This window comes from Pan paniscus, chromosome 14, assembly GCF_029289425.2.
Source record: "Pan paniscus chromosome 14, NHGRI_mPanPan1-v2.0_pri, whole genome shotgun sequence".
Lineage (NCBI taxonomy): Eukaryota > Metazoa > Chordata > Mammalia > Primates > Hominidae > Pan > Pan paniscus.
The window spans coordinates 26,843,580-26,871,252 of record NC_073263.2 but is presented as its reverse complement, the minus strand read 5'-3'; the positions used below and the strand labels follow the sequence as shown (position 1 = coordinate 26,871,252).

Genomic DNA, 27,673 nt, shown 5'->3' with positions numbered 1-27,673 from the left:
TAAAAGATGGAATCCAAATTAATATTTTATTTGGACACTCTTTTAGACATGCATTATCTAATTTTCTTAACCCTTCATGCCATTTTGTATAGGTAGACTCCCTTCAACTACAGGGAAAAGTGGTGCTGACATCACAGGTCTGGACAGAGCTGTCCTTTTGGAAGGGTAATGGTCTGTGATTGCCAGAAGCTGCATATGTCAGTCCCTTTCCACCACAGCTAATAATCTTTAATTACTCAGAACACCTGTCCTTGTCCTGCAGAAGTAACAATTTGTTTCATGGTAATCTCCCATCATTGACCCTTGGCACCATAAATGGTGCATTCATTCATTTATTCATTATATGTTTACTTAAAACTTACCACTCTATGGGCAAGCACTGAACTAGAAGATTGGAAGACAGGATCATAAAATGCAGCTACTGCCCTCGAGGGGGACTCCTTCTAATGGAGTAACAAATAGCTACATGACAGGGTTGGGTTATAACACAAATGCTCCAGGAATAGAGGAAGACCAGAGAAGGCATTTCAGAGCTGAATGTAGCATGTGACTTGGGTTTTTAAAGATGAGTTAGCAAGCCATTATGTGTAGAATCAGAAAAAATATTTGAGGCAAAGGGATAGTTTGTGCCAAGGCAGGAAGACATGAAAGAGCCTGGAGCAGCTGAGAAAGACAATCTGTTGGAATGGACTGACTGCTGGGGTGTGTGTGTTGGAAGGAGGGGTTGATAAGCCTGGAGAGGTGGTAAAGAATCTTGATGCCATGTCTCGTGTCTATCTTAACCAGTAGCTAAGGGGAAACCAGCTGAGTTTTTTATAGAAATAAAATGATTAGGGTTAGTTTTAGTAGCATTGTTCTGATGTGAAGAGACAATTAGGAGATGTCATTCTAGAAGGCAAGAAACATGAGTCTTGCCTAGATTCTTGCCTGCCAGTCAAAGGGAGGTCTAGATTAAGGGACAGTGAGGCTTTAGAGAAAAACAGGAGTGAGGATGGACATATCTGGTGCCCTATTGGAAGGGAAGAATTTTGAGGCAACTTTTGGGTGGTAGGGTCCACTTACTGACATAAGGAATACTAGAAAAGGGGTTGTTTTTTAATATGGGTAGAGTATAAACTTGCATTTGCACCAATAAATGTTACTCATGGCTTGTAACGTTTTAGCATCAGCTCACACCGTACCCCTTCCCTTGAAAATCACACAGTGTCAATTTCATGACTGGTGGCAGTGTCCCATTTAAAGACCTCCTGCCGTTATTAAAATCCCTCTCCTCCTCCACATACTTTCCTTTCTCCCACAACAGACTCCCTCTACATGAACTCCTCCCCACTGCGAGACACCAATCAGAGTTCAGACTGAGGGCAAGCATGGAGCAGCACTGGGCGCTGGTGCAAGTACAATTTCTATAAAAAGACATTGAGAAAACAATGAGCAATGTTGCCATTTTGCCTTTAATGGAAAAGTGGCCAGCAGTTACAGTAAAAAAAAAAAGTTATTTTAATAAAACAAAATTTTATCCAGCTTCTAGGCAATCACTGTTTGAATTTTCAGAAATACACATGTACTTGAAAATCAATTTTTTTATAAAAATAAACTCTGAATGTGTGATTAAAAAGGGAGAAGCCCAGTCTTTTAGCTGCACAAATGCGTATTAAAAAGGAGAGGCATCTGTCTGAGATAGTTCACCCCAGTGCAGAGGGGGCTTTGACTTTGGGAGACAGAGCCTGCTTGAAGCGTCTCTTCAGGTCCTGCATGTTGGGAGAGCGGGGCCGAGGGATGATGGAGGCTCTTCTTCTTTCCCCACTGAGGCCGTGCATCTTGCTCACTTCTTTGCAGAGATGCTGAAACACATCACAGACATCTTCGTAGTTTTCACTAGTGGAAATTTCAAGGAACAGGCTGCCCAGCTCATTGGCTAGCTGAATACCGTCCTGTGTCTGCACCTGCCGGGCATGCAAAAGGTCCCCCTTGTTGCCCACGATGATGACAGGGGCTTTAGAGTCAGGGTGGACCTTCCGGATGTGCTGATAAAGGGGTCGGATGGACAAGTAGCTGTCATAGTCTGTGATGGAATAGACCAGCAGAAAACCCTCGGCCCACTGCACGCATTTGGACAGGGAATCGACGACCTGGGGGAGGCTGTCTTGGATCTGAGAAAACATCAAAATGAGATCCAGTCAAGGAAACCCGCAGTGGGAGATAAACTCAAAACAACATCAAGGCAACCCTTGAAGAAACACTTGAAAAAGAAATCTCTAAATACAGTTTTCAGTTTCCACCCAGCTTCTGCAGAAGCAGGCTTTTGATATGGAAAGAACAGATTCCCAGGCAAACTCCCTGCCTGAGTTACTTTATTAGCTGTTATCCCTGCATTATTTTTAAACCCCTTGCTTGTCAGGCAGTCTCTGGTGAACCATGGCTGACTGAAGAATGACCTCAAACCAGAATGGCTCAAGTTTTAGGAAACACTAACTCATAATAAACAAAACTTTGAAAATAAGCCAAGATAAATATCTATTCCCAAACTCATAAAAACATTTTTAACATGCACTTCTTAAGAATGTTACAGAAAGAAATTCCTTTCTTAGGGTTCTTCCACAAGACCTTTCCTCTGGAGAACGGAGTAGCAATTAGTAACTGGTTAATAAACAAGTTACATTCTAGACCCTCTGCCAAGGGGTTATCTGATTGCAATTACTGACTTGAGGGAACAGCCATTAACAGCAGCAGTTCAGCAGTGCTTGAGCCGGGCGCTGTGGCTCATGCCTATAATCCCACCACTTTGGGAGGCCGAGGTGGGCGGATCACTTGAGGTCAGGAGTTCGAGACCAGCCTGGCCAACATAGTGAAACCCCATCTCTATAAATAAATAAATAAATAAATAAATAAATAGCTGGGAGTTGTGGTGGGTGCCTGTAGTCCCAGCTACTCGGGAGGCTGAAGCAGGAGAATCGAGGAGAATTGCTGGAACCTAGGAGGTGGAAGTTGCAGTGAGCTGAGATCCAGCCACTGCACTCCAGCCTGGGCAAGAGTGAAACTCCGTCTCAAAAAAAGCAGAGCTTGCCAGGGGAGAAGACTCTCTCCCATCAGAATCCTACCTCTTTTTTGGTTTTGTTTTGTTTTAAACGTTTTTTTCTTTGTTAATGGTTCCATGGCTACCTCCGGAAGAAATGGTGAGACCTGCTTAAGTAGTGATGGCCCACCAGGGTTGCAAAGTGAAGTTAAGTCAGGTGCTTAACAAGAGGAGGCTGCTTCTAACCATGCCTCCCCCTTAGGGAGTTTCTAACAACCCAACCACTGGCCCCACCTGTGGACAGCCCTTTCCTACCTCTAAACGCACAGGTCGGTTTAGATGCCTTGCTCAGACCCCTGCGCCCAGCATGAGCGCCCTACGTGCTGTGCCCACCGGGGTGGTCTCACGGGTGGGGGTGAGCTGTTTGCCCCTGGCGGTTCTTACCTGGACGCCCCCGGGAGTATCCTGGATCTGCAGGGAGAGCTGGTCCCCCTCGACATAGACCAGCCGTGAATACAGCTTGCCTGGAGAATGAAGCAGAGTTTGCTTTTTAATTCTCAAACTCCCATCCGTAAAAAGAAACATGCAAGCATAAAAGTAGGGAGCGTGAAAGTATTCTCACCTGTATTCGGTTCATAGTCTCCAATGAATCTCTTGGTCAGGAAGCGCACGATCATTGCTGAAAAGGAAATAGGAAAATCAACCGAAGGAGTAGAACAAGCCGGTCAAACCCAGGCACCTCGGACAAACTGGGGGGAGTGAAGGGTGCAGAACCGTGGGCACTGCTCGCTTCCAGAGGCTCCGCAAAGCCGTGGTGCCGCGGGCTTGGCCGCGAGTACGACTGGCGGGACACCTCTCCCGCACCCCATCCCCGAACAGGCGCCAATCCCGCCGAGAGCCCAGGAGTAGATGCACCAGGAAACGCCAGGGAAGCAGGCCGGGACGGACCGGGACCCACCGAGCGCGAAAGCAGCCCGATTCTACCTGCACCCGCGCCCTCTGCTTCGGCCGAGGCTCCCTCTCTCCGCAGCGCCCCCAGTGGTCGCGGCCGGAGCCGGGGAGCGAAGCCGCCCGGGGGTCCCCGCCGCACTCACCGCTCTTGCCCACGCGGCCGGCGCCCAGCACCGCCAGTTTGATGTCCTTGGGCAGTAGGTAGTCCGAGGAGGACTCGGGGATGGGTGCGAGCAGAAAGTGCCCGGACATGTTGAGCGGCCGCATGGAGCGCGTCCCGGGGTCCGGCGCGCAATCCGAGAGGGCTGGGCCTCGCCGCACCCGGAGCCGGCTCGCCAGGTGGGAGTGCGGGACTAGAGGTCCGGGACCGCGGCGGCTGCCCGCAGAACTGTCAAGGCCCGCGGCTTTTAAAGGGCTTGGTGCGCCCTGGAGCGCGGCGGCCGTCCCAGCTCCTCCTCGTCTCCGCCCCTTCCCGGAGCGGCCGGGAGGGGCGGGAGCAGAGGCCGCGGAGCTGACTATCGCCGAGGCTGTGCGCTTCGTCGTGCTGCTCGCTGCTCGCGGCTCCAGGCGCTCTGCGGCAGGACTGCGGCTCCGGGGCTCAGACCCTGGAGATACGGCCACCGTCCAGAGCGCGCGAGTGGCCTCTAGTCAGGCACTCTGCGAGTCTCCTCGCCCCGCAGCAGCCAGCCGGAGTCACTAGACCTGTGGGTGAACTTGAGACAGGAGTTACGAGTTGACGAGAGAAGAAAAAGTGCAATCAGTTGGATGTTTCTGCAACAATGGGACAGATTCCTGTAAAACGCTGCCCTTTTTATTTTTAAAAGGTGATAAGGGGCTGGGCGCGGTGGCTCACACCTGTAATCCCAGCACTTTGGGAGGCCCAGGTGGGCAAGATCATCTGCGGTCAGGAGTTCAAGACCAGCCTGGCCAACATGGCGAAACGCTGTCTCTACTAAAAATACAAAAATTAGCGGGGCGTGGTGGTGGGCGCCTGTAATCCCAACTACTCGGGAGGCTGAGGCAGCAGAATCGCTTGAACTAGGGAGGCGGAGGTTGCAGTGAGCCGAGATGGCACCACTGCACTCCAGCCTGGACCACAAGAGCGAAACTCCGTCTCAAAAAAAAAAAAAGAAAAGAAAAGATGCTAAGGGGTAACATTAATATGGGAAAAGGGAGGCGGGGGGCAAGAGCTCTGAATTAGTATCAGTGGAGGCAACTGCAGTCACTGTGACCTTGCTAGGGATAGATGAAGTCCCCTTAGGGGCAGTGATGGTTAGCAGCTCAGTATCCATGCCCAGCCCCTCCTCTGCAGGCAGGGGTTGCACTGGCTCATTCCTGAACACTCATGAGCACTCCACTGGCTGGGGGCCCTGGCCCTGCACTAAGTGTCCATCATTAATACTATCCTATGTGCTTGAGTCATGCATTTGCTTCAGTATCCAAATATTTACTTCTAGGTGCATGGTGGGGTCTAGGGTGTGGTGGGGGGCAGTGTGAGGAACAGGACACAGAGCTATAGACTGGTTCTTGGATTTCTGGAGCCCACCAGAAATAGCACAGCAGAAGCCTCAGGACTTTAACCTTGAACAGTTAGAAGACCTTCATGCCTCTGACCTCCTGTGTTCCAGCCTCACTTGCCTAATTGCCTATTAGACAGCCCCACCCTAATTCATACCTTTCTCTACCCTGGTTGTACCAGTTTTTGCTGCATGACAAGCCACACCAAACTAGATGGCTTAGAACAACAATCACTTACAGTTGTTGAGCCCTTTGATGCATCTGCAGGGAGCTTCCAGGTTCTGGAGGTGGGGGCTGGCTGCCCTTGGATAGCCTTACTCATGTCTGGCAGCTGTTGGCTGTGATGAGGGAGGGTAGTGACTGAGTTACATGTCTCTTCTCATTCAGCACGTTGGCCAGGGCCTGCCTTCATGGTAGCTGAGCAGAGTTCCAAGAGAGTGGGTGGAAATGGATAAGGCCTCTTGAGACCTAGGCCTTGAGGAGGAACCCATCCCTTCTGCTGCATTCTGTTGGCCAAAGCAAGTCATGGGGCCAGCCCATATTCAAGGAGTAGGGAAATACACTCTGCCCCTTTGTGGAAACAGCAGAAAAGTCACGTGTGAAAGGGCAAGGAAGCAGAGAGTGATGGAGAATGGGGTCCATTTTTGTAATTGACCATGCTAATGAATGTGTCTCCATCCACCCAGTGGCCCAAGCCTGGGAGACATCCTTGACTCTACCCACTCTCTCACTTCCACATTGATTAATCGCCAAGTTCCATCATTTCTCCTCCTATATTTCTTGGTGTCTCCCTCTGTATCCCTACTGCTCTCCTCATTTCTTATCTGCAGAATTCTGAATAATCCTGAAGTAAACTAATCTAGACTAGATGGTGACTTCAGTTTACATGTTCCTCCCTTGGAGAAGCCGTCTCTGATCACTGCCACTGTCCCCACCCCTATCTTGCAGTTACTCACTCTCAGGGCACTGATCTCAACTATCATTACTTTCTGGTGGAATATTTGTTTCATGTCTGTCTCCAGGAGGACAGGGACTCTAGCTTGTGACTCTAGTACCCAGCACATAGTGGCACCTGGGACTGGCAAGGTCCTTAATAAATGTTTGTTCACTGGCTGACTTTCCAAATGAATGAATGAATGCTGTCTTCAGTGTATGAACTGGAAAATACAGAAGTCATGTTTCTGACCATTTTCCCCTTGCCTTGGTTTTGAGAGCAGCTTGCTCTCAGGAAGACGTGTGCTGGGAGATGTCCTGAGATAAACTGCCATATTTAAGTTGTACTGACTTTTGACTGTTCATAAGGCAATTTTCTCTGTTAAACTGCAGTTTAATTGAAAAGACTTGAAGCAAGGCACCTTCCTCCCTGATGGGGGAAAAGGCACCATAAAGACAATGACTGTCTAGGGAACAACTGGAAGCTGTTAAGTTCCAGGGTCATGTGCAGCTCCGTGATGGGGGTCTGGGCTGTTGTCTCTGATTCCTTTGACTTCTCCTTTATGGATGCAGGGTGGCTCCTGCAGCATCAAGTCCTTACCCAAACAGGAAGGGAAGGAAGTACTCTCTTAGTTGTTCTCTTTAATTATGAAATAAAGCAGTTCTCACAAGAACTCAGCAGACTCTCTCTTACATCTCACTGGCCAGAACAGAGAAACTGGGAAACAGATTACTCAAGTATCTAGCAAAGAAGACTGGGATGGCCATGACTAGTTTAGACAATCATGATTCCTCCCTCTAGCTGGACATACCACCACCCCCATCCAAAATCAAGAACTCACAGAGAGAATGACTGCCAAGGAGATCTGCCATAAACCCTATTCACCTTCCTGGAGTGAAAATCCAGCACTTTCAAGGGAAAAGAGTCCTTTCTTAGTGGAATGCTGAGTATCTCTGTCTCTCCTCACCTCCTTCTCTGTTTTACATTCCCAGTCTGGAATAAGACCATTGTAGCTTAAGGTCAGCCAATAAGGAAGATTCCTAAGACTGTTCTCTGCCCAGTGATAATTATGTTCCACTTTGCATTTACATTGCACCTTTGCTCAGAAGAGCTCAACATGTTATTTCATTCTCCTTGGAAAAGCTCTTTGCATTTATAAATATACAAAATAATCCATGACCTTCTAGTGAAGACAGTAAGTGACTGAACTGTAGAATTATAAATAGCCTTGCCTAAATTGTTGCTGCTTGTGTTCTGCCATTTCCTTTTAAATTTGTGTCCAGAGTTATGTAAAACTATGGTGCAACCAATATAACAGGCGTGCTGAAGTGGTTTTAAAAAGATAATAGAAATGCGTAGGCATGGATACAGATATACAAATCTGTGGGTGTTTAGAATGAGTATAAAGGCCAGAGTTTGGTAATATGCAAATAATAGCACACTTGGGAAGTTATTAACTCTTTCCCAGTCAAATAAAAGCTTGAATTCTAGTCATCAGGCAAAATTTTGCCAAGGGTCCTCCTCTTGTTCACAAACAACTCCCCCACCCCAGCCATAATCCAACATCAACTCCCTCTCCTGTATATCCTAAGTGCTTGACTATTGAGTTTACCGGAGCCTCAGAGCCCCTGCCTTTGAGGTGTTCTCCCTAAACAGGAATCATGGCTCTGCCCTCTACCAGCTCCCTATTTTACTTCAACTCAGCAGGCACAATTACTGAAAATTGACTCTGTGAGGCTCCGTGATAAGTGCTTGCACAGAACACAAAGAGCAGCGAACATTTACTAAGACAGCAAAGTATAACACACTCCTACCTGCCTTCACAGACATCCCTGTAGTGAAGAAATTTATCAAATTCACTATCATTTATAAATTACTGTTGAGTTTACCAAGAAAATTCTCAAATATTATCTTAATTTTTAATTAATCCTGTGAAACAGGTAAAGAATATCCTCTAAATTGTGGTTTAGACAAATTGAGTAACTTATCCAGTCACAGAGCCATATAGTGGTGCAGGCCTCAAACCCTCTGAGTTTTAATCTTGGCACATTCCACGGGTATGGAGGGCAGGGTGCAGAGCCGGGCACTGTGGCTCCCACCTGTAATCCAACACTTTGGGAGGCCAAGGCAGGAGGATTGCTTGAAGCCAGTGTTCAACCCTGTCTCTACAAAAAAAGAAAAAAGAAGGAAATAAAAGAAAAGAAGGAGGGAGGGAGGGGAGGGGAGGAAGGAAGGAAGGGAGGGAGGGAGGGAGGGAGGGAGGAAAGGGGAAGGGAGGGGAGGGGAGGGGAGCAGAGGGGAAAGAAAAATTAGCCAGGCATGGTGGTGCATGCCTGTTGTCCCAGGTACTCAAGAAGATGTGGTGGGAAAATTGCTTGAGCCCAAATCAAGGATGCAGTGAGCTGTGATCATACCACTGCACTCCAGCCTGGGCCAGAACAAGACCCTGCCTCAAAAAATTCAAAATTCAAAAAAAAAAATACAAAATAAAGAAAGCAGGTTGTAGAACACTGTGTTGGTAATGGAAGGCCAGAGCAGGTCAGGATGCAAACTCCAACAGAGCTGCCACAGGGAGAGTTAGGTCTGATCCAAGTATCAGGGAAAGCTTCAGCATGAGCTGGGCTGCAGGTGAGTCAGGTGTGATCGGTGGAAACCAGGGAAGGGCGAAGGCCTGTCAAATTGAGGGAACAGCATGCGCAAAATCATGGAGGTACATGGCAAGTGTGAGGAATTCTGAGTAGTCTCAACAGTGAGAAGGATGTGGTAAGTGACCCAAAAGGCTGGGGGCCAGACTGTGAATGGCATGCTAAAAAGTTTATCCAGAGGCTATGGAAAGCCATTAATCATTTCTTGAGGAGAAGAGCTCCTTCTACAGTTGTTTCTCGGGTTATCTGTAGGGCTTTAGTTCCAGGACACACTGAGAATACCAAAATCCAGGGATGCTTAAGTCCCTGATATAAAAAGAGTGTTGTATTTTCATATAACCTATGCACATCCTTCCTACTTTATTTATTTTTTGAGATGGAGTCTCACTCTGTTGCTCAGACTGGACTGCAGTGGTGTGATCTCGGCTCACTGCAACTTCCACCTCCCGGGTTCGAGCAATTCTCCCGCCTCAGCCTCCTGGGTAGCTGGGATTATAGGCGTGTGCCACCATACCCGGCTAATTTTTGTATTTTTAGTAGAGACTGGGTCTCACCATGTTGGCCAGGCTGCTCTCGAACTCCTGACCTCAAATGATCCACCCACCTTGGCCTCCCAAAGTGCTGGGACTATGGGCGTGAGCCACTGCGCCCGGCCCTTCCTTCCTACTTTAAATCATCTCTAGATTACTTATAATACCTAATACAATGTAAATGCTATGTAAATAGTTATACTGTATTGCTAAGGGAATGACAAGCAAAAAGTTTGTACATGTTCAGAACAGATGCAATTTTTTGTCCCAATATTTTCCATCCCAGCTTGGTTGAGTTCATGGATGCAGAACTCACAGATACAGACACAAAGAGCAGACTGTACATACAACAGTATGAGTACTAGGAGCTTACAAATAATAGGATATGGGCCTGGTGTGGTGACTCATGCCTGTAATCCCAGCATTTTGGGAGACTGAGGTGAGAGGAACCCTTGAGCCCAGGAGTTCAAGGCTGCAGTGAACTGTGATTGTGCCACTGCACTCCAGCCTGGGTGACCCTGTCTCAAAAAACAAAAACAAAACAAAACAAAATGATATGGTCTCTGACCTCAAAGATCTTAAAACTGTTTACTTACTCATCTCCCATGAGCAATTAATTTAATCTGAACCTCTCTTCCTTCTTAGGTGGAACCAAAAAAATCCAATCATCTTCACTTGAGCTAAGCCATCATCTCATTTTACAGAGACAGTAAAGAGTACCCCATTTATTTTCCAACCCAAATGATTTCCATAAATCCAAGTCTTGCTGGAGAAGTGTGTACGACAGCATTTGTGTGCCTCTTCCATTAGTGGCTTTGTGTGGTGGCCTGTCAGCAGCTCCTCGCCACACACGGCTGTTTGAAAAGAAACACAGTGCAGGGCCTCGGCTGCTTATTCACTCCTCTGTGCACATTTTCCACCTCAGCAACAGCAGCTGCAGCTGCTGCCTCACTGTTATTATTCATAACCTAGCAACTGGTTGAACAGATTCTGTGGAGAAGGATTTTTGCTATCAATTTTTTTCTAAGTGGAGCTGGGGTGAAGAAACATGCTATAAACACTCATTCCAAATAAATCCAACCCAGTTTTAAATCCTTTGTCTTGTGCACAAAAAAAGAGTAAGATAAACCTACCTTGTTCATATTTTAGCAATTCTTTATATTTTAGCAAATTTTCCATCCTAGTACAGAGAAAATGCTACTACAGGAGTGGGAATATGGAAGAGACAAGAACCTGAGTGTGTGTTTCTGCCACAACATTCAGAAGAAAACTTCAAAAAACAGTGTGATATATTTTATCTAACCCTTTGAGACTGGTTTCAACTGAACAAAAATAGAAGGCCTTAGAAAATACCTGGCTAGATCAGAACAGACTTCAGTTCAAAGTTCAAGGAACCACACAGCCTCACTTACAATCATGGCTATTACTTAAAAATAGGGTGAAAAAATTTATAGTTAGGATATTTTTCTTCATTTTCACTGACAAGTGTAAGAAGGGAAATTGGACAGTAAGAGGTTAATTTATAAATTCACAATCTGTGGTGGTTGCTCAGGACCTGCATTTCAAGGCAGACATGTAATCTTATCAGCACACACACACATTACTCAAAGTTCGGAGGTTCCAATTTAATTATCTCCCCACTTATAAAACCTAATCTGCAGGACATCCAGATGGAGCTGCCCAAGAGGAAGATGGAACTACAGATATGGGGCTTCAGAGAATGTGAGCTCTGCAACTGAGCCTCAAGTATCAGAGAAGGCTAAAGATGTAGACCAGTGGTTCTCAAACTTGAGCATGCATCTTATTCACTCAGAGAGCTTGTTAAATAAAGAGTGCTGGGCCCCATCCCCAGTATTTCAGATTTGGAGGGTCTTGGGCAAGTCTGCATTTTTTTCTTTTTTTTTTTTTGAGACGGAGTCTCACTCTGTCGCCCAGGCTGGAGTGCAGTGGCACGATCTTGGCTCGCTGCAAGCTCCGCCTCCTGGGTTCACGCCATTCTCCTGCCTCAGCCTCCCGAGTAGCTGGGACTACAGGCGCCTGCCACCACACCTGGCTAATTTTTTGTATTTTTTAGTAGAGACGGGGTTTCACTGTGTTAGCCAGGATGGTCTCGATCTCCCGACCTCGTGATCCGCCCACCTCAGCCTCCCAAAGTGCTGGATTACAGGCGTGAGCCACCGCGCCCTGGCCAGGTCTGCATTTTTAACAAGATCTCAGATGATGCTGATGCTGCCAGCTGGGAGATCATACTTTAAGAACCTCTGGCTTAGATAACCCAGGAATAATTTATAAAGGAGAGAGAGACAAATGTGGAACATCTAGGAGGGGCCAGAATGAGGCTAGAAGGGGGTCAGATAGGGAGAAGAAACAGTAAAGTATGATGGCAGAACCCTCTGCAAGAGAAAGAATTTGTTGGCTGTGTCAATTATTATGTGGATAAAATTAAATTGGAAAAAAGTATCTACATTTGTTAATTAGCAAGCTTTTCGTAACCTTTAAGAGTACAGTTTCATCAGTGGTGGAGGCGGAAGCCAGATTTGCAGTGGGCGACCAGGAAATTTAGCTATGAAAGGGAGGAGGAAGGCACAACAGGAAGGGCTGCTTGGTTTATTTGCTGGTTTTTGCAAGCCTGCAGGCTGAAGTCAAAAAAGCAGCAAGTTGGGCTGGGCGTGGTGGCTCACGCCTGTAATTCCAGCACCCTGGGAGGCCGAGGCAAGCAGATCACCTGAGGTCAGGAGTTCGAGACCAGCCTGGCCAACATGGCAAAACCCCATCTCTACTAAAAATACAAAAAAATTAGCTGGGTGTGATGGAGGGCGCCTGTAATCCCAGCTACTCGGGAGGCTGAGGCAGAATTGCTTGAACCCGGGAGGCGGAGGTTGCAGTGAGCCAAGATCACGCCACTGCATAGACCAGGATAATCAGTGAAACAAGAGGGCAGAGGCAAGAGCCCTGTCAATACCAACTCTTTCCTCTTTTACCCTCCTTGATACCTTGTTTTATGAAGGGATTTAGGTCTTACTGTTCCTCCTATACTGTCACCTCCTTAATAAGGCTTTATGGTGTCTCTCTTTTCCCTTCATTCCACAGTAGAGTAGGTACCAGTAAACATCCCCTTACTGGCCAGGTGCGCTGGCTCATGCCTATAAATCCCAACACTTTGGAAGGCCGAGGTGGGCAGATCACTTGAGCCCAGGTGTTCAAGATTAAGTCTGGGCAATATGGCGAAACCCCATCTCCACTAAAACACAAAAATTAGCTGGGCGTGGTGGCATGCTCCTATAGTCCCAGCTACTCAGGAGGCTGAGGCAAGAGGATCACTCGAGCCCAGGTATTCGAGGCTGCAGTGAGCCTTGATCGTGTCACTGCACTCCAGCCTGGGTGACGAGGGAGACACTGTGAAAGAAAAAAAAATTCCCCTTGATAAAGATCTATAGATACAAGTTGATAAAAACTCAGACCACTAAATAAAACATATATTGGGTAATGATAAGTACTATAAGGTATAATATAGAAAATGAATAAAGTCTGTATAGGATATTGAGATAATCTTGATAAAATTCGAGCAGAGGCTGACTAAAGGGGACAAATCATGGGGAAGGATGAAGGAAATGCATTCCTTCATAGCGTAACACGCTCCTTCAAAAGCATTTCTTCATATTTTGTACTGCAACTTACTTACAAAATCCCTCAGGCACGAATGCACTTGGCATATTAAAGGCACAGCGAGAAGGCTTATGAAATTGGATCTGACTTTGGGGCAGGAAGTGGTACAAGACTAGGTCGCAAAGGTAGCTATAGTACAGATAATGTAGGGTTTTGTAGGCCACGATAATCATCAGAATATAAATGGTATTCAAAGCCATGAGGCTAAATCTCACCTGAAGTATAAAGGTACTTCAATATTTGGAGGTCAGAAAGACAGAACCAGCAAACACTGCAGATCAGGTAAAAGGAAACCAGGAGAGGGTTCCAGAAGCTAACTGAAGCCAAACTCAATAATAAGTATTTTCTCTCACCAAAGTAGCAAAGATTAAATTAAAATAATCAATGCTGATGAGAATGCTGTGAGACAAGCATGTTCCCTGGAAGGTGGAGTGCAAACTGGTATAACCCTTTGGTAAATCAATTCATCAGAGTGAATCAAGAATTTGAAAAACACATATTCTTCAACCCAGTATTGTGCTTGTGAGAAAATCTATTTTTGAAGATTAATCCAAAATACTAAAATTTTATGTATATTCATAATATTGCCACTGATTGTTTTAAAAATTGCTATGCTGTACATCAAACAGGAAGAGTTCATTTTCTGAATATCTGTGCTAAGGATAGTAGTTCCCCTAAGTCAATTCGGCATGTCATCGTTTTCTCTCATGCCCAACTTCATCAGCCCCTCTGAATTGACACCTCATATCCTCATTTCCTTGTTGACAAATCACAATTTACTTATATCATCTGGTTGTGTTAAAACATGAAATCATAGACCTAAATGCACAAAGGGCCTATAGGAATCATTTTATCCAACCCCTTATACTCAGGTAGGTGATACCACTTTACTGATGAGGCAACAAAAAGTGAAGGTAACATGACTTGTTGGAGAATGAACAAAAGAATGTTTAAGGTCTCCTGATCTTTGCACGTTACATGGGAGGTTTAACAATCCTACATACTCATATGCAAAATGGTTACAAGTCCTCAAAATTCAGAGAAACACTATAGTTTTGTAAAGATTGAACACAGACATATCTATCCTTTTTTTTTTTTAAAGAGCAGTCTTTTTCTCATTATCCTCTCATTAATTTGAAGGGCATTTATTGAATGCTTACTATTTTCCAGGCATGAAGAGTGCAAAATTTAGTAAGAGACAGTCCCTAAACTCAGGTGTAGTGGGGAAGACAGAACCTTACAAGTTAAAAACACTGTAACAGAAGCAAACACATCTGTCATGGGAACAAAGACGTGGGGGATTTTATTACAACCAGAAGTATCTCTCTTCTCCGATTCCAAGAGCTTTCTTCATTCCTCTCCTTAAAATACTTGCATCAGGGAAGGTATCATCTATGAGATAATACAGGGTGAGTGCTAAAGGACAAGCAGGAACTCATCAAGTGACCAAAGGAAAGCCTAAATGTTTCAGGCAAAGGCAAGTGCATGTGCAAAGAACTTGAAAAAACCTATTTCCCTAATATCTAAAGCATAAAGTAGGAAGGCAGTAACAGGAAGTGAAAGGGAAAACAAGCAGAAACCAGATTACAAAGGGTCACATACATGACGGTATCACGTGTTTGCACACTCATCCAATTGTCTAAACTCATCAAACTGTACACATTGAAGGTGCAGTTATCAATCATACCTCAACAAAGCTGTTACAAAAAATAATGTGGTCTTCCAGACACTATCTGGTACCCACCACCCACCCACCCACACACTAACTTATTGGAGTCTTCAGGGATCCACTTGGTAGTCAAACAGCACATCAAACAGAGTAACTCTTTGGCATAAGAGGATCATGGGTTCAAGTCCCAGCTCTGCCACTTTCTGGCAGTGTAACCACTGGTGAGTTATTCTCCCTTCTTGAGTCTTTTATCTTATTCATAAAACATGGTAGTCCCCACATCTCAAAGCAGCCAGGAAGATGAAACAGATCAAGTGGTCAACAAATGTTGTTACGCATATAATACCAATTCATTAATAGAGCTCAATTTTATGGATGCTCTCTCAAGCAGATAAATGGTAAATAGGGAAACATACCACACCCCCTCCCCCAACAAAAGGAGGCCACATATACTCTTAAAACCTAAATATTAGTAAATTCTAGATTCACTGGAAGGCAATGACTTAATTTTGGACATCCAAAATACTCCTGGCAGGCATTTGTAGAGAAACAACGCAAAATTCTCAATTAGCAACAGAATATGAAATAAAAGTTGGTCGTAACTGAATATTCACTGTAACATCATGATGTGCTTTGTAAGTATTCCCATCTAATCCTCAAAAATCACCCTTTTAGGGGCACTTTTATTATCCCCTTCCACGTAAGAAAACTTAAGTCATATTGGTCAATTTGCAATGTATTAACAGAATGAGTAAGTGTGGACTCTGGAAGCTGCTTTAATGAAGGGAACAAGGCAAGTGTGACTAAAGGGACAGGCTGTGAGGACTTCAACTAGATGCATTGTTGAGCCATGAACTATGATCGGAAAATACACAGGACTAATGTGATAATTATGTTTACATGCAACTCTCCACTACTAGAATGTGAATCCTTAGGGGCAGTTATTGAGAGATTCATATCCAGGTGTGAGGGATCCCAAAGCTGTACATACCACCCATCTCGCTTCATTAGAAAAAACTCAAGACCACCAACTAGACTTTTCTCTATTTACACTAAAAAATGGTTTTTTTTGAGACAGGGTCTTGCTCTGTCACCCAGGCTGTACTGCGGTGACACAATCACAGCAGACTGTTGCCTTGACCTCCTGGACTCGTGATCCTCCCACCTCAGCCTCCCAAAGTGTTAGGATTACAGGTGTGAGCCACTGTGCCTGATCTTTCATAGCATTTAGTAAATATTACTAGGTCTTTGCCTTACACAGCAAATACACCCCGAGAAGGTAGCAACAAGACTGACTGTAGAATCTCAAAGGTTAGATAAAATCAATTAGGGGATGAAATGGACTTACAGTCAGTAAGATTAGTGAGGATACATTTCAAGGACCCATGTTTGCTAAGTAAAGGTTTCCAATTGAATGGTACTGTTTTAATATGTCCTCTCCAAAATTCATGATGAAACTTAATCCCCATTGTTGCAAAGAAATTGCCATCAGTCATGCACTGCTGGTAGAAACGTAAAATGGTAGAAAACTCTCTGGAAAACAGTTTAGCAGTTTCTCAGAAACCTAAACATGCAACTACCGTTAAGACCCAGCAACTGCACTCTTGGACATTTATCCCAGAGAAACGAAAACTTACATTCACACAAAAACCTGTACATGAATTCTCCTAACAGCCTTAAAAACAACAGCTAAGAACTGGTAATAACCCAAATGTCTTTTAGCAGGTCAATGACTAAACAAACTGTGATACGTTCATACCGTGAATTGTACTGAGCAATAGAAATACACACAATACACGAAATAACTTGGATGCAACTTCAGGGAATTATGCTAAGTCAAAAAAGGCAAAGGGTCACATCTAACTTACATGATTCCTGGTCATTTCCATTCTTGAAATGACAAAGAAATGAAGGCTAGCTTGGTGCTTGCTAGGGATCAGTGAGGATGAGGGGAGATAGAGGTGGTCTGACTACGTAAGGCAACATGAGGTATCTTGTGGTGTTAGAACTGTTCTACATATTGACTTTATGCTTATCACTTTTTTTTTTTAAGATGGAGTCACTCTGTTGCCCAGGTTGGAGTGCAGTGGCATAATCTCGGCTCACTGCAACATCTGCCTCCCAGGTTCAAATGATTCTCTTGCCTCAGCCTCCAGAGCAGCTGGGATTACAGGCGCTCACGATGGCTGGCTCATTTTTGTATTTTTAATATAGACGGGTTTCACCATGTTGGCCAGGCTGGTCTCAAACTCCTGACCTCAAGTGATCCGCCCACTTCGGCCTCGCAAAGTGCTGGGATTACAGGCATGAGCCACCATGCCCGCCTATTATCAATATCTTGATTGTGAAACTGCACTACAGCTTTGTAAGATGTTATCATCGACAAACAGGATACAGTGTACAAGGGATCTCTATTATTTGTAACTCCATGTAAATCTGCAATTATCTCAAAATAAAACACTCAATTAAATAAAAAAAAGGAACTCCCATTGTGGCAGTTATCAAGAGGTAAGTTAAGGCCAAACCTTCATAAGACACCGAATCTGCCAGCACCTTTACCTTGGGACATCAGAGCCTCCAGAACCACCACATAAGCTTCTACTGCTTACCCAGGTCTGTGGTATATTGTTACAGCAAGACAATGGCCTGAGACAAATGCTATTACCACTATTATTTTCTGAGTCCTGTTCCATGCATGGTCAAAACAATTCCAAGCTAGTATATAACACACAAAGAATGGATGCTTTAAACAATCTTTTTTGTTTTTGTTTTTTTTTTTTTAGGATTCAAAAGCAAACTCTGGATCCTGAGCTTAACTGTTATGCAATAGATGACATCCCACTTATTTTTGTATATTTTATTTGTCCTGGCACAGTAGCTCACGCCTGTAATCCCAGCACTTTGGGAGGCCAAGGCAGGTGGATCACGAGGTCAGGAGTTTGAGACCAGACCTATCAACATGGTGAAACCCTGTCTCTACTAAAGATACAAAAATTAGCCGCGCGTGGTGGCAAGCGCCTATAATCCCAGCTACTCAGCAGGCTGAAGCAGAATTGCTTGAACCCAGGAGGCAGATGTTGCAGTGAGCCGAGATCACACCATTGCACTCCAGCCAGGTTGACAGAGCAAGACTGTCTCAAAAAAAAATATTTTATTTCTTCCTTGATGATTTAGAAGGACTATCTTCAAACCAGTACAAGTATTTCATATATAATACCTCGCCATTTTCTGAGTAATTTGTTGCACAATAAGCTACCTCATGTCCTTCAGCAAGAAATACATTAAATTTGAATAGCAAGGACATTACATAATGAATTAGGACACAACCAAAATTTGCTTTAAATATTTCTTTGGGGGAGAGGACACCACACTTCTACTCAATGAAGAGAAACATTTTTGTAGCCCAGAGGTCCTTTATTTTTTTTTTAACACCTATTATGCCATGAATTCATAGGGAATAGGTTCCAGCAGCTCAGGCTCCTTCCCATTGGTTCTCACAAAGTGTGCTTCTCTGGGTGGAGCAGGCTATTAAAGGAAAAAAAAAGGGAATAAAATAATTATGTGATGTGTTAAATCTCAACCTTAAAGTGCTCTCAGAACCAATGAAATATACACCAAATTCTCACCTGGCGCTTTAGTTGAACCCAGGTACCTTTCTCTTTGGCTTCTTTCTTTTTCTGATCATTTTCCTTCACACGTTTCAGGAAGCTATCTCGGCTCTTAGAGTGCTTAATGTGCTCAATACGCACATTAATTCTCTTGGCAAGAATCTTGCCCCTGGACAGAGCAGAAATTCTTTTAAGTGCTTTAACAAAAATATAACAGAAATGTAGAAAACTGATTTTGCAGTTTATTAAATAAACCATAAACCTTTTACCCAGATATGACAAATCAACAAAGTATGCCTTGATTGCTTAATTTACAATCAATTAATCATATCAGAAAAGGCCTTGCAGAGAACATCCCTACTTTTAACTCTTTGATGAGATGATGGCCTCTTAAACTCTAGTAATCTAAAACCAGACTGCTAATAAAATTTAAAGTTTACTAAACTTCTCTTTTTATTCTATAAAAACTGCTGGGCCAGGCGCGGTGGCTCATGCCTGTAATCCCAGCACTTTGGGAGGCCGAGGCAGGCAGATCACGAGGTCAGGAGATTGAGACCATCCTGGCTGACACAGTGAAACCCTGTCTCTACTAAAAATACAAAAAATTTAGCTGGGCATGGTGGTGGGCCCCTGTAGTCGTAGCTACTCCAGAGGCTGAGGCAGGAGAATGGCGTGAACCCAGGAGGTGGAGCTAGCAGAGAGCAGAGATCGTGCCACTGCACTCCAGCCAGGGCGACAGAGCAAGACTCCGTTTCGAAACAAAACAAACAAACAAACAAACCGCTTAGTAAACTGTGTAAGACTTTCCAGTAAATCTATTTCAATTTGTTTCCTCTGACAGGATACAGACAAACACCCAGTTTGCCTGAGTTTTAAAAGGATATTTCCTTTGCCCCACTTGAATGACCAATAAAGACATAAGTCCAACTGGCAAAGTGAAAAGGGGGTATAAGGGAATACTGGTTAGCCACAAAGAACTACAACACTACTTACTTAACTTGTTTGTTTACAACAATGCCAACAGCATGCTGGGTAACATTGTAGACTCTTCCAGTTTTGCCATGGTAACACTTGTGGGGCATTCCTTTTTGAACAGTACCCATTCCCTATTAAAGAGACCAATGTTATATACCAGCATTTCCCCTTCCTTTAAAATTCTGACTTTAAGTAACTGCAAGGTATTCTAAGATTTCTTTCAAATGGCAACTCAAGAGCTTTCAGAGCCGGTGAAATGTGTTTTTCACATTGCTTCAAGCAATCAAAAAAAAACAGTCATCATTAAGCTCGAGTGCCAAGATACATTTAAATCCAGGTCACAGAAGAACACAGCTTTCACTAGGAGGGTTTTTAATCATAGTAATAGTAATCTTCATCAATAATTAAACTTTGCACTAAGGCGTTCCTTTCCAACTTGGCAAACTCATAATTTCCCACCCTACCACCCAATTTCCACTAGCTGTTAACTCCAAGCGGGTAATGAGGAAAATTTAAATTCTGCTAAGAATAGCACTTTAAAAAATCCATTCTAGGCCGGGCACGGTGGTTCACACCTGTAATAATCCCAGCACACTGGGAGGCTGAGTATGGCGGATCACCCGAGGTATTCAAGACCAGCCTGACCAACATGGAGAAACCCCTTCTCTACTAAAAATACAAAATTAGCCAGGCATCATGGTGCATGCCTGTAATCCCAGCACATTGGGAGGCTGAGTCCAGCGGATCACCCGAGGTGTTCAAGACCAGCCTGACCAACATGGAGAAACCACTTCTCTACTAAAAATACAAAATTAGCCAGGTATCATGGTGCACGCCTGTAATCCCAGCTATTTGGGAGGCTGAGGCAGGAGAACTGCTTGAACCCGGGAGGGAGGCGGAGGTTGAAGTGAGATCGTGCCATTGCACTCCAGCCTGAGCAACAAGAGTGAAACTCTGTCTCAAAAAAAAAAAAAAAATTCCATTCTATACTCTTACAGATGCAATATACACTAGTATTTGAATTCCTACACTAGATTAAATCCAACTTTTCTATCTTCTGTAGTATTATTTTCCCAATTTTATGTTTACCTTGATGTCTACAATATCACCTTTCTTATAGATTCGCATATATGTGGCCAAAGGAACAACTCCTACAAAAATAAATTTGGTACAGTGAGTATTAAGGCTAAATGTCTAGAGTAAAAGAAATGCAATTTTACTAGCTTTTAACACATATATCATTTTTGATGGTTACATGCTTATTATCTTGCCAATGGACAATTTCTCCTGACAGCACAATCAGCCTACTAAATCACAACCTCTCTCCAAAGTTTAATCTTGCATCAATACTTAGTCACAAAATTACCATATAATTTTGGTAATTTATTTACCTTATCACGAAATAAGCTGGGTAGACGCTAGTTATTTAATTCTATTGATACACATTCTATGAACTACAACACGTTGAACACAACAGAACACAAATGTGTGCCATGCTTCTCTCAAGGAAGGTAAACCTACTTACCATGTTTTCTAAAAGGCCTAGAGAACATATATCGGGTGCCTCTCCTCTTTCCCTTTGTGTTCGTCATTTTGGCGAATTACTGAAACCAGAAAGCAGAACAGTCAAATACGACTGACAACTGGCATTTGCCCCAAACCCCTGTAATTTCAAATGTTCACATTTCAGTAGCAAAGTGAGAATTGCAAACTGAAAGCTGGATCACCAAGCAGTTAGTTCTGTTGAAAGGTTAAAAAATCATTATTTTAGCAAGTAAGGTCTTTTGGCAAAACTGCCCAAGTTCTATAACATCAAAACTCTTAAGGAGCAGAACTTGATATGAGAATCCAAACTAGAACCCTTTCTCTATGAGAATATAAAAACACAACAGGACTTCTACCACACTCTATCTGTAGAACCCAATTTAGAATGCCAAGGGCATGTAATTACTAACTAGAAGACAATTTAGTGGAGAACACAATAAAACAGCCTTACATTTTTATGTGAATTAAACCTTTCTTGTCAACCAAATTTTCCGTGATGGTGTATCTCAAACACCATCTATTTAACTATCAGAAATCTCAAGCCACTTCACATTTCTGATTATTTACTACGAACGTATATAGGGTAGAAGAGAGGGGAACCCAGGCTTTATAATCATTGACCTAAATTTGACATAGGCTCTGCCACTTACTAGCTGGGAAACCCACATTTCATCTCTCATCTTCATTTGTGAAATAGGGGTGAACACTTTCGTAGCTGAGGTAATGTCTACAAAGAACTCAGCAATGCTTGGCCCGTGTAAAGTGCTCAGTAATAACCGGCAGCTAATTTATCATTATCTAAGAATTCACCTACAGGCATTTAGAAATTAACCTTTCCTTTGTTTCCCAAAAAGGCCAAAACAATAGTTTTGATAGCTCTTTAGTCATTATAGGGCAGAAATGCCATTCCTGGTCATTACTCCTACCATAAGGTAAAATACAGCAGTCAGGCTTAACGTGTTGACAATATTCTAACACAATTTGGTTTCTAAGTTTACCAACAATCCTTTAAGAATGGCTCCCAAAGTACCATTTTTATAAAAATTGTATAACAAGAAGACATGTTTCACCTAACTCACCAGTCAAACCATTGTTACAATGGATGAACCCTTTAAATGCCAGGTACCCTGTTCCAATCCCCAAGGCCTTTAGATGTGTATAAAGTTCCAAAAACTTGTGCTAAGTTAGTACACAAAAGATGATACTGTGTAGATTCAAGTCACTTTGTGGAATCACCAAGTGGCATAATCAGTTAACTCATTCCTGATTCCAGAGCCCATAATCCTCCACTAGATCCATCTTTCTGAGTTTGGAATCCATTTTAAGCATGGACCCCATACACTTACAACTGAAGGCACTTTTCAAAACGATGCTTTACAATCTGTAAGAGTATTAAAATCATGGCAACTAGGATCCACCATAAAGAGCAACCTGCAGTTTGCTCGACTCTGTTAACGTCCACAAACTAGACAAAATGATGAACTATGGCTAAATGTTTCCCTTCACTCAAAGCATGCTGCCCTAGAATTCGCAAAACAGTATCTCCTCTTGGTCAAATATTGGTGTTGCAACCTCAAAACACTTTCCCTTCGTCCGATCACCATGTGGGGTCAAAATTTTAAAAACAGTCGGAAATCGTCTTATGCATTAACTAAGGGCAGTGAGGGTTCATCACCCAGGACGACTCCGGGACCCACTCTCCGACCAAGAGCCCGGCTTTTCACACCTGTAGGCTTCACAGGAGATTAAAGCCGACGCCTGACTTTAAACCCATTCCTACTACCCCTTAAGTCCTCACCCAACATCATCACAAGATTAGGAATAAAAAAGCCACACTGAAAGGAGTTAGAAAGGCATCAGGCCACGCGGCCCCCACACAGCCTATGTGAGAGGGGCCACCCACAGTACCGGAGATGCAGCCACGGGAACATAAAACGAAGTCTTTTAAAGATTAACTCGAGTCGCCTCACCCCAAGCGACTCAGTCTCGTCTTTCTCGCAAATGTCCCCCCGCAGGGCCGCAACATCGCAGTCCGGTTCTCAGCCCACGGCCCAGGCCCGACCCGGCGCACGCTGCTCCCCGTCTGGCAGAACATGGTTTAACCCGCCCATGCCAATGGACCTCAAACAGGTTAGAGAGTCTCCCCACGGTCCCAATGAACGACCTCTGAGGCCACAAGGTCGCGGTTCAAGTCTGTCGAACACCTAGCGCCCGGGAGCCACGCGTAGGCCCTACCTGGAAGATGGCGGTTCCGGCCGAAAGGAAAGAGGCGGGGCCGCGGCGCGCGCCTTACAAGGGCCTGTGGGCTGCCCACGGCGCTGCCTGAGGGAAACGCCAACCGTAAGCGACTTCTTTCTAGGGAAGAAGATCGTCTCTGAGAACACAGAAAGTCTGTGAGGATATTTTCCCCTCTTGCGAAAGAAAGGCAACCGGCCAACACAAACTGACACTTGCAGCGTGTCAGACAGCCCGGAAAGGGGCCTTCAAGGGCGATCAAGAGGACGCCGTCGTCCCGAGCGTGCTTACGCCATCCTTTGCGTCACCGCCTTCGCCGGAAGCTGCCTTGTATCCGCGTCTCCCCAAGGAAAACTGCGGCTGGCGGTTCGGGAAGTGCTAGTAGTAGTTGCTTATTTGTTTGTTTGCAGAAATAATTGCGTGGGTACGAAGGTCAAACGAGAATGAAGCAAGTATATTATCTAGTTTGTATGTCTTTAAATAGTTTCTCCTCCACACGTCTGAACATACGCACCTGCTAGTAGGTGCGCAAATGTTAAAACCTCTTTGGGAAAGCAATGTGGCAAAATCTAGTAAAAAAAGGTTTTCAATTACTAAACCCCAGCACTCTGCTCCTACCTATATGTCTTGTAGAAACTTTGGTAAGTGAACAAGGATGTACGTAACAGCGCTGTGGGTAGAAGCAAAAAATTAGAAACGTCCATCAATAACAGAATAAATACCTTATGGGATGTTAGTTAGGATTATACGCCAATAAAAGAAGACTGAACTCAGAAATGTGATGAGGCAAAAAGAGAAAGATGTAGAAAAATAAATAGTATGACAATTCATATACATTCAACTCTAAAACTTGTAAAACAATGCTGTATATTGCTTAGTTATGCATACATATGTAGTTAAAGAAGTCAAGAAATACGAGAGAATGAAAATCAAGTTGAGAAAAGCGGTCATATCTGGTAAGGAGGGGACAATAAAGGGAGGCTTTACTGTATTGACCATTATTAAACTGGGTGTTAAATATATGGGTGGCCATTGTTTTATTCACTACACCTTTAAAAATAGATATTATTTTCTTAATGTAGTTTATTTAAATTGAGATAATCCCATATACCCAGCATCCAGTTTCCCCTATTATTAACATCTCATGCTAATATGGTACATTTGTTGCAATTAATGAACCAATATTTTACACTGTTATTAACTAAGGTTCACATTTTATTCAGATTTCCTTCGGTTTTACCTAATACCCTTTTTCTGTTCCAGGATTCCATCCAGAATACCACATTACATTTAGTTATGATGTCTCCTTATATGCCTCTTGTGGCTGTGGCAGTTTCTCAAACTTTCCTTACTTTTGGTGACCTTGAGAGTTTTGAGGAGTACTGGTCATGTATTTTGTAGGATGTCCTAATCATGGAATTTGTCTCATGTTTTTCTCATGATTGTATGTATTTTTAGGATGCATTTTTAAAAAGTCAGCTAAGTTAACAAAATCCCTTATCAGACTGAATGTAAGTAATATCGTCCAGTCGCTTTTGAAATTTGCATGTCTTCGACTCACTCTTCTGATGCACCTGAAAGTTGTAATTTCTAAGAACTGCGTCAGCACCATTTTTTAAATGTGTACATTCTGTGACCACCGTCATCAGCACTTACATCATTTGCTGAAGAACTTGAGGAGGAATAGGATTTGGTATTGATTCCTTCAATACGTTGACTCCTCCAGACCTTCACTGTAACCATTAGCCCTTGGCTTCTAGATTGTCTTTAACTTTTCTGTAGTTCATTATTACAATCACTCTATTAGCACTCACTTCCTCAGGTCACTTTTCCTTTCCCATTACTTTCTTTCTTTGAGAGGGAATTTTGTTCTTGTTGCCCAGGCTGGAGTGCAGTGGCGCGACCTCGACTCACCACAACCTCTGCCTCCCGGGTTCAAGCGATTCTCTTGCCTTAGCCTCACGAGGAGTAGCTGGGATTACAGGCGCCCGCCACCACACCTGGCTGATTTTTTTGTTTTTAGTAGCGACGAGGTTTCACCATGTTGGCCAGGCTGGTCTCCAACTCCTGACCTCAGGTGATCCACCCGCCTCCACCTCCCAAAGTGCTGGGATTATAGGCGTGAGCCATCGCGCCTGGCCCCCATCACTTTCTTAGCACATATCGAACCTTGGATAAATGCAACCATGACAGTACCTCCACAGCTGAGCATCGTTGAAGAAAATCTTGTAATCTGGTGTGATGACAAATCAGAAACTAGTCATCCACGCACTATATTTTTTTGCACTTGGAAATATTTTTTTGAGCCCATAGAGTGTTTTAAAAATTAACATATCAAAAAAAATAATAAAGAATTCTGGCTTCCCTTGAGAAATCAGGAGATCTGGCAGCATAGAGCTGATAGTCTTGATGGCCACTCCACTGGCTTCCCCTTTAGATGGGGCATTCATTCTTGAGTTCCTTCGTCACTCAGCCTGCTTCAGTCATTTACCTGCCTGGCTCCTGTTGGCATTTGTGTTTTTAGCCTCTCCCATAAATTCACGACCAACCCTTAACAAATGGGTACTGTACTGTTTAGCATCCCCACTACAGTTCCCCAGTTAATTTGCTTACCTGCCGTCAAAAAAAAAAATTAAGCTTTTACATAATTAAAGTTAGTTTTATTCAGAAGTCTCACTGAGGACTGTAGACCAAGGTTTATACCCTGAGGGCAGTTCTTTCACAGGGCTCCAAAGTGGTCCTTCAGCCCATTGCTTCTATGTAGGTTGTGGGGGTTCTGTATGTGTGAAATCTCATTAAAGTTTGGGTGTAAGAGTACATCAGTTTATAGATTACTAAAGTAATTTGGTTATAGATTGTAGAAGCATAATCACTAACCCTGTCAGACATCTTCATGTAGGAAAAGGCAAGGTCAAGTTCATTCACTGTTTCAGGAACATTGTAACTCAGGCAAGTGACACGGCGGGCCGTGTACTCTATCCTGTTTTAAGATTCTTCCTGAGGAGCTGCGTTTCATCACAGTCAGGGGTTCAAGCAGAAATAAGCAAACCTTTGTCTCACATTATTCTATTTAAAGATTATTTCATGTCATTTCTTTGATTATCAAACCTTCCTTTCTCCCACCTTTCTTTCAGCTGATGACTGCCTCTTTTTTTGAGACAGAGACTCTCTTAGTCCCCAGGCTGGAGTGCAGTGGCATGATCTCGGCTCACTGCAACCTCTACCTCCCGGGTTCAAGCAATTCTCATGCCTCAGCCTCTCAAGTAGCTGGGATTATAGGCGTGTGCCACCACACCCGGCTAATTTTTTTATTTTTGGTAGAGACAGAGTTTCGCCATGTTGGCCAGGCTGTTCTTGGACTCCTGACCTCAAGTGATCCACCTGTCTTAGCCTCTCAAAGTGCTGGGATTACAGGTGTGAGCCACCACACCCAGCCAACTGCCTCATTTTTATCAGTGTACAAACATGCTCCCAGCCAACTCCATCATTTTTATCCATGTACAAACACGCTCTGGTGTTCCCGACTAAAAGCGGCAACTCTCTTCTTTCTGACTCTGCTTGATCTCATATTCCTTTATAACTACTGCCCCATATGTTCATTTTTCTTCTGTCAAATGTAAAAAAAAAGGAGTCATGAAATTTTTGGTTTTGTACATCAAAAATTGTGAAAGTTTAGCAGTGTCATACGGTTTAATACATAAACACTATTATCTCTTCCTCATCTTTCATTCAGCTTCAGTTTCATTTGACTTCTGTTCTAGTCATGTCACTAAAGCTGCTCTTGTCAAGGCATCAACTGCTTATATGTTGCCAAAGCCAAAAGACATTCCCTGTTCTTTCCTTTCTTGATCTCCGCAAAGCACTGGACTCTGTTGGCCAGCTCTTCCTCCATGAAACACTACCCTTCCTCACCACTCCACAGTCTAATTTGCTGATTTTCCCTCCTCTCCCTGTCCTATAAAGACTACATTTCCCTGGGTCTTGGAGCTAGGCCCCTGCTCTTCTCTTTCTGTACTGCCTTCCTGGTTAATTCCATTTACTCCTATAATTTTAAATTTCATCTCTGTGTTGCTTACTACCAGGTTGATTTATGTGATTCCAGCCTTTCCTCAAGATTGCTATTCAACTTGATATCTATTCTTGGATACTCTTTAGCATCTCAACATGTCCAAATCTTTTATTTTTCTTTTCTTTTTTTTTTTTAACTGCTCCTTGTGGAGCAGGGCTATCCCATAGGCAGCGTGCCTAGAGTAGCCAAAATTAATTGTATGTGGGTACTCTACTGTTTAGCATCCCCACTATAGTTCCCCAGTTAATTTGCTTACCTTCTGTCAACTTAAAAAAAAAATTCAAGCTTTTACATAATTAGTTTTATTTAGAAGCC

At 43.7% G+C, this 27,673-nt stretch overlaps 2 protein-coding genes and 2 non-coding genes across 7 annotated transcripts; all 4 read right to left on the bottom strand.

The window, feature by feature from the left end:
- Window positions 1–1,432: 1,432 nt before the first annotated feature.
- Window positions 1,433–9,512, bottom strand: RASL11A (RAS like family 11 member A). Its single transcript, XM_003818340.5, has 4 exons — window positions 4,108–9,512; window positions 3,636–3,692; window positions 3,458–3,537; window positions 1,433–2,150 (listed from the first exon to the last, which is right to left on the bottom strand). The coding sequence occupies exons 1-4, from the start codon at window positions 4,229–4,231 to the stop codon at window positions 1,683–1,685; spliced, it is 729 nt and encodes a 242-aa protein (XP_003818388.2). The 5' UTR covers window positions 4,232–9,512; the 3' UTR covers window positions 1,433–1,682.
- An 8,807-nt stretch (window positions 9,513–18,319) lies between these two features.
- Window positions 18,320–23,563, bottom strand: RPL21 (ribosomal protein L21). Of its 4 annotated transcripts, none has more exons than XM_003818341.6 (6): window positions 23,290–23,563; window positions 21,035–21,113; window positions 20,599–20,660; window positions 19,528–19,640; window positions 18,553–18,703; window positions 18,320–18,451 (listed from the first exon to the last, which is right to left on the bottom strand). In XM_003818341.6, the coding sequence occupies exons 2-6, from the start codon at window positions 21,099–21,101 to the stop codon at window positions 18,362–18,364; spliced, it is 483 nt and encodes a 160-aa protein (XP_003818389.1). In that variant the 5' UTR covers window positions 21,102–21,113; window positions 23,290–23,563; the 3' UTR covers window positions 18,320–18,361. The 4 variants fall into 4 exon arrangements, with proteins under 4 accessions (XP_003818389.1, XP_054953142.1, XP_063451992.1 ...); XM_055097167.2 differs by having other exon boundaries at window positions 23,025–23,298; XM_063595922.1 differs by having other exon boundaries at window positions 23,176–23,297.
- LOC112436928 (small nucleolar RNA SNORA27) lies at window positions 19,358–19,483 on the bottom strand. The gene has a single exon (XR_003025596.1). It is a non-coding gene; the product is annotated as a small nucleolar RNA SNORA27 (small nucleolar RNA).
- Window positions 19,747–19,819, bottom strand: LOC112436919 (small nucleolar RNA SNORD102). The gene has a single exon (XR_003025587.2). It is a non-coding gene; the product is annotated as a small nucleolar RNA SNORD102 (small nucleolar RNA).
- Window positions 23,564–27,673: the final 4,110 nt, after the last annotated feature.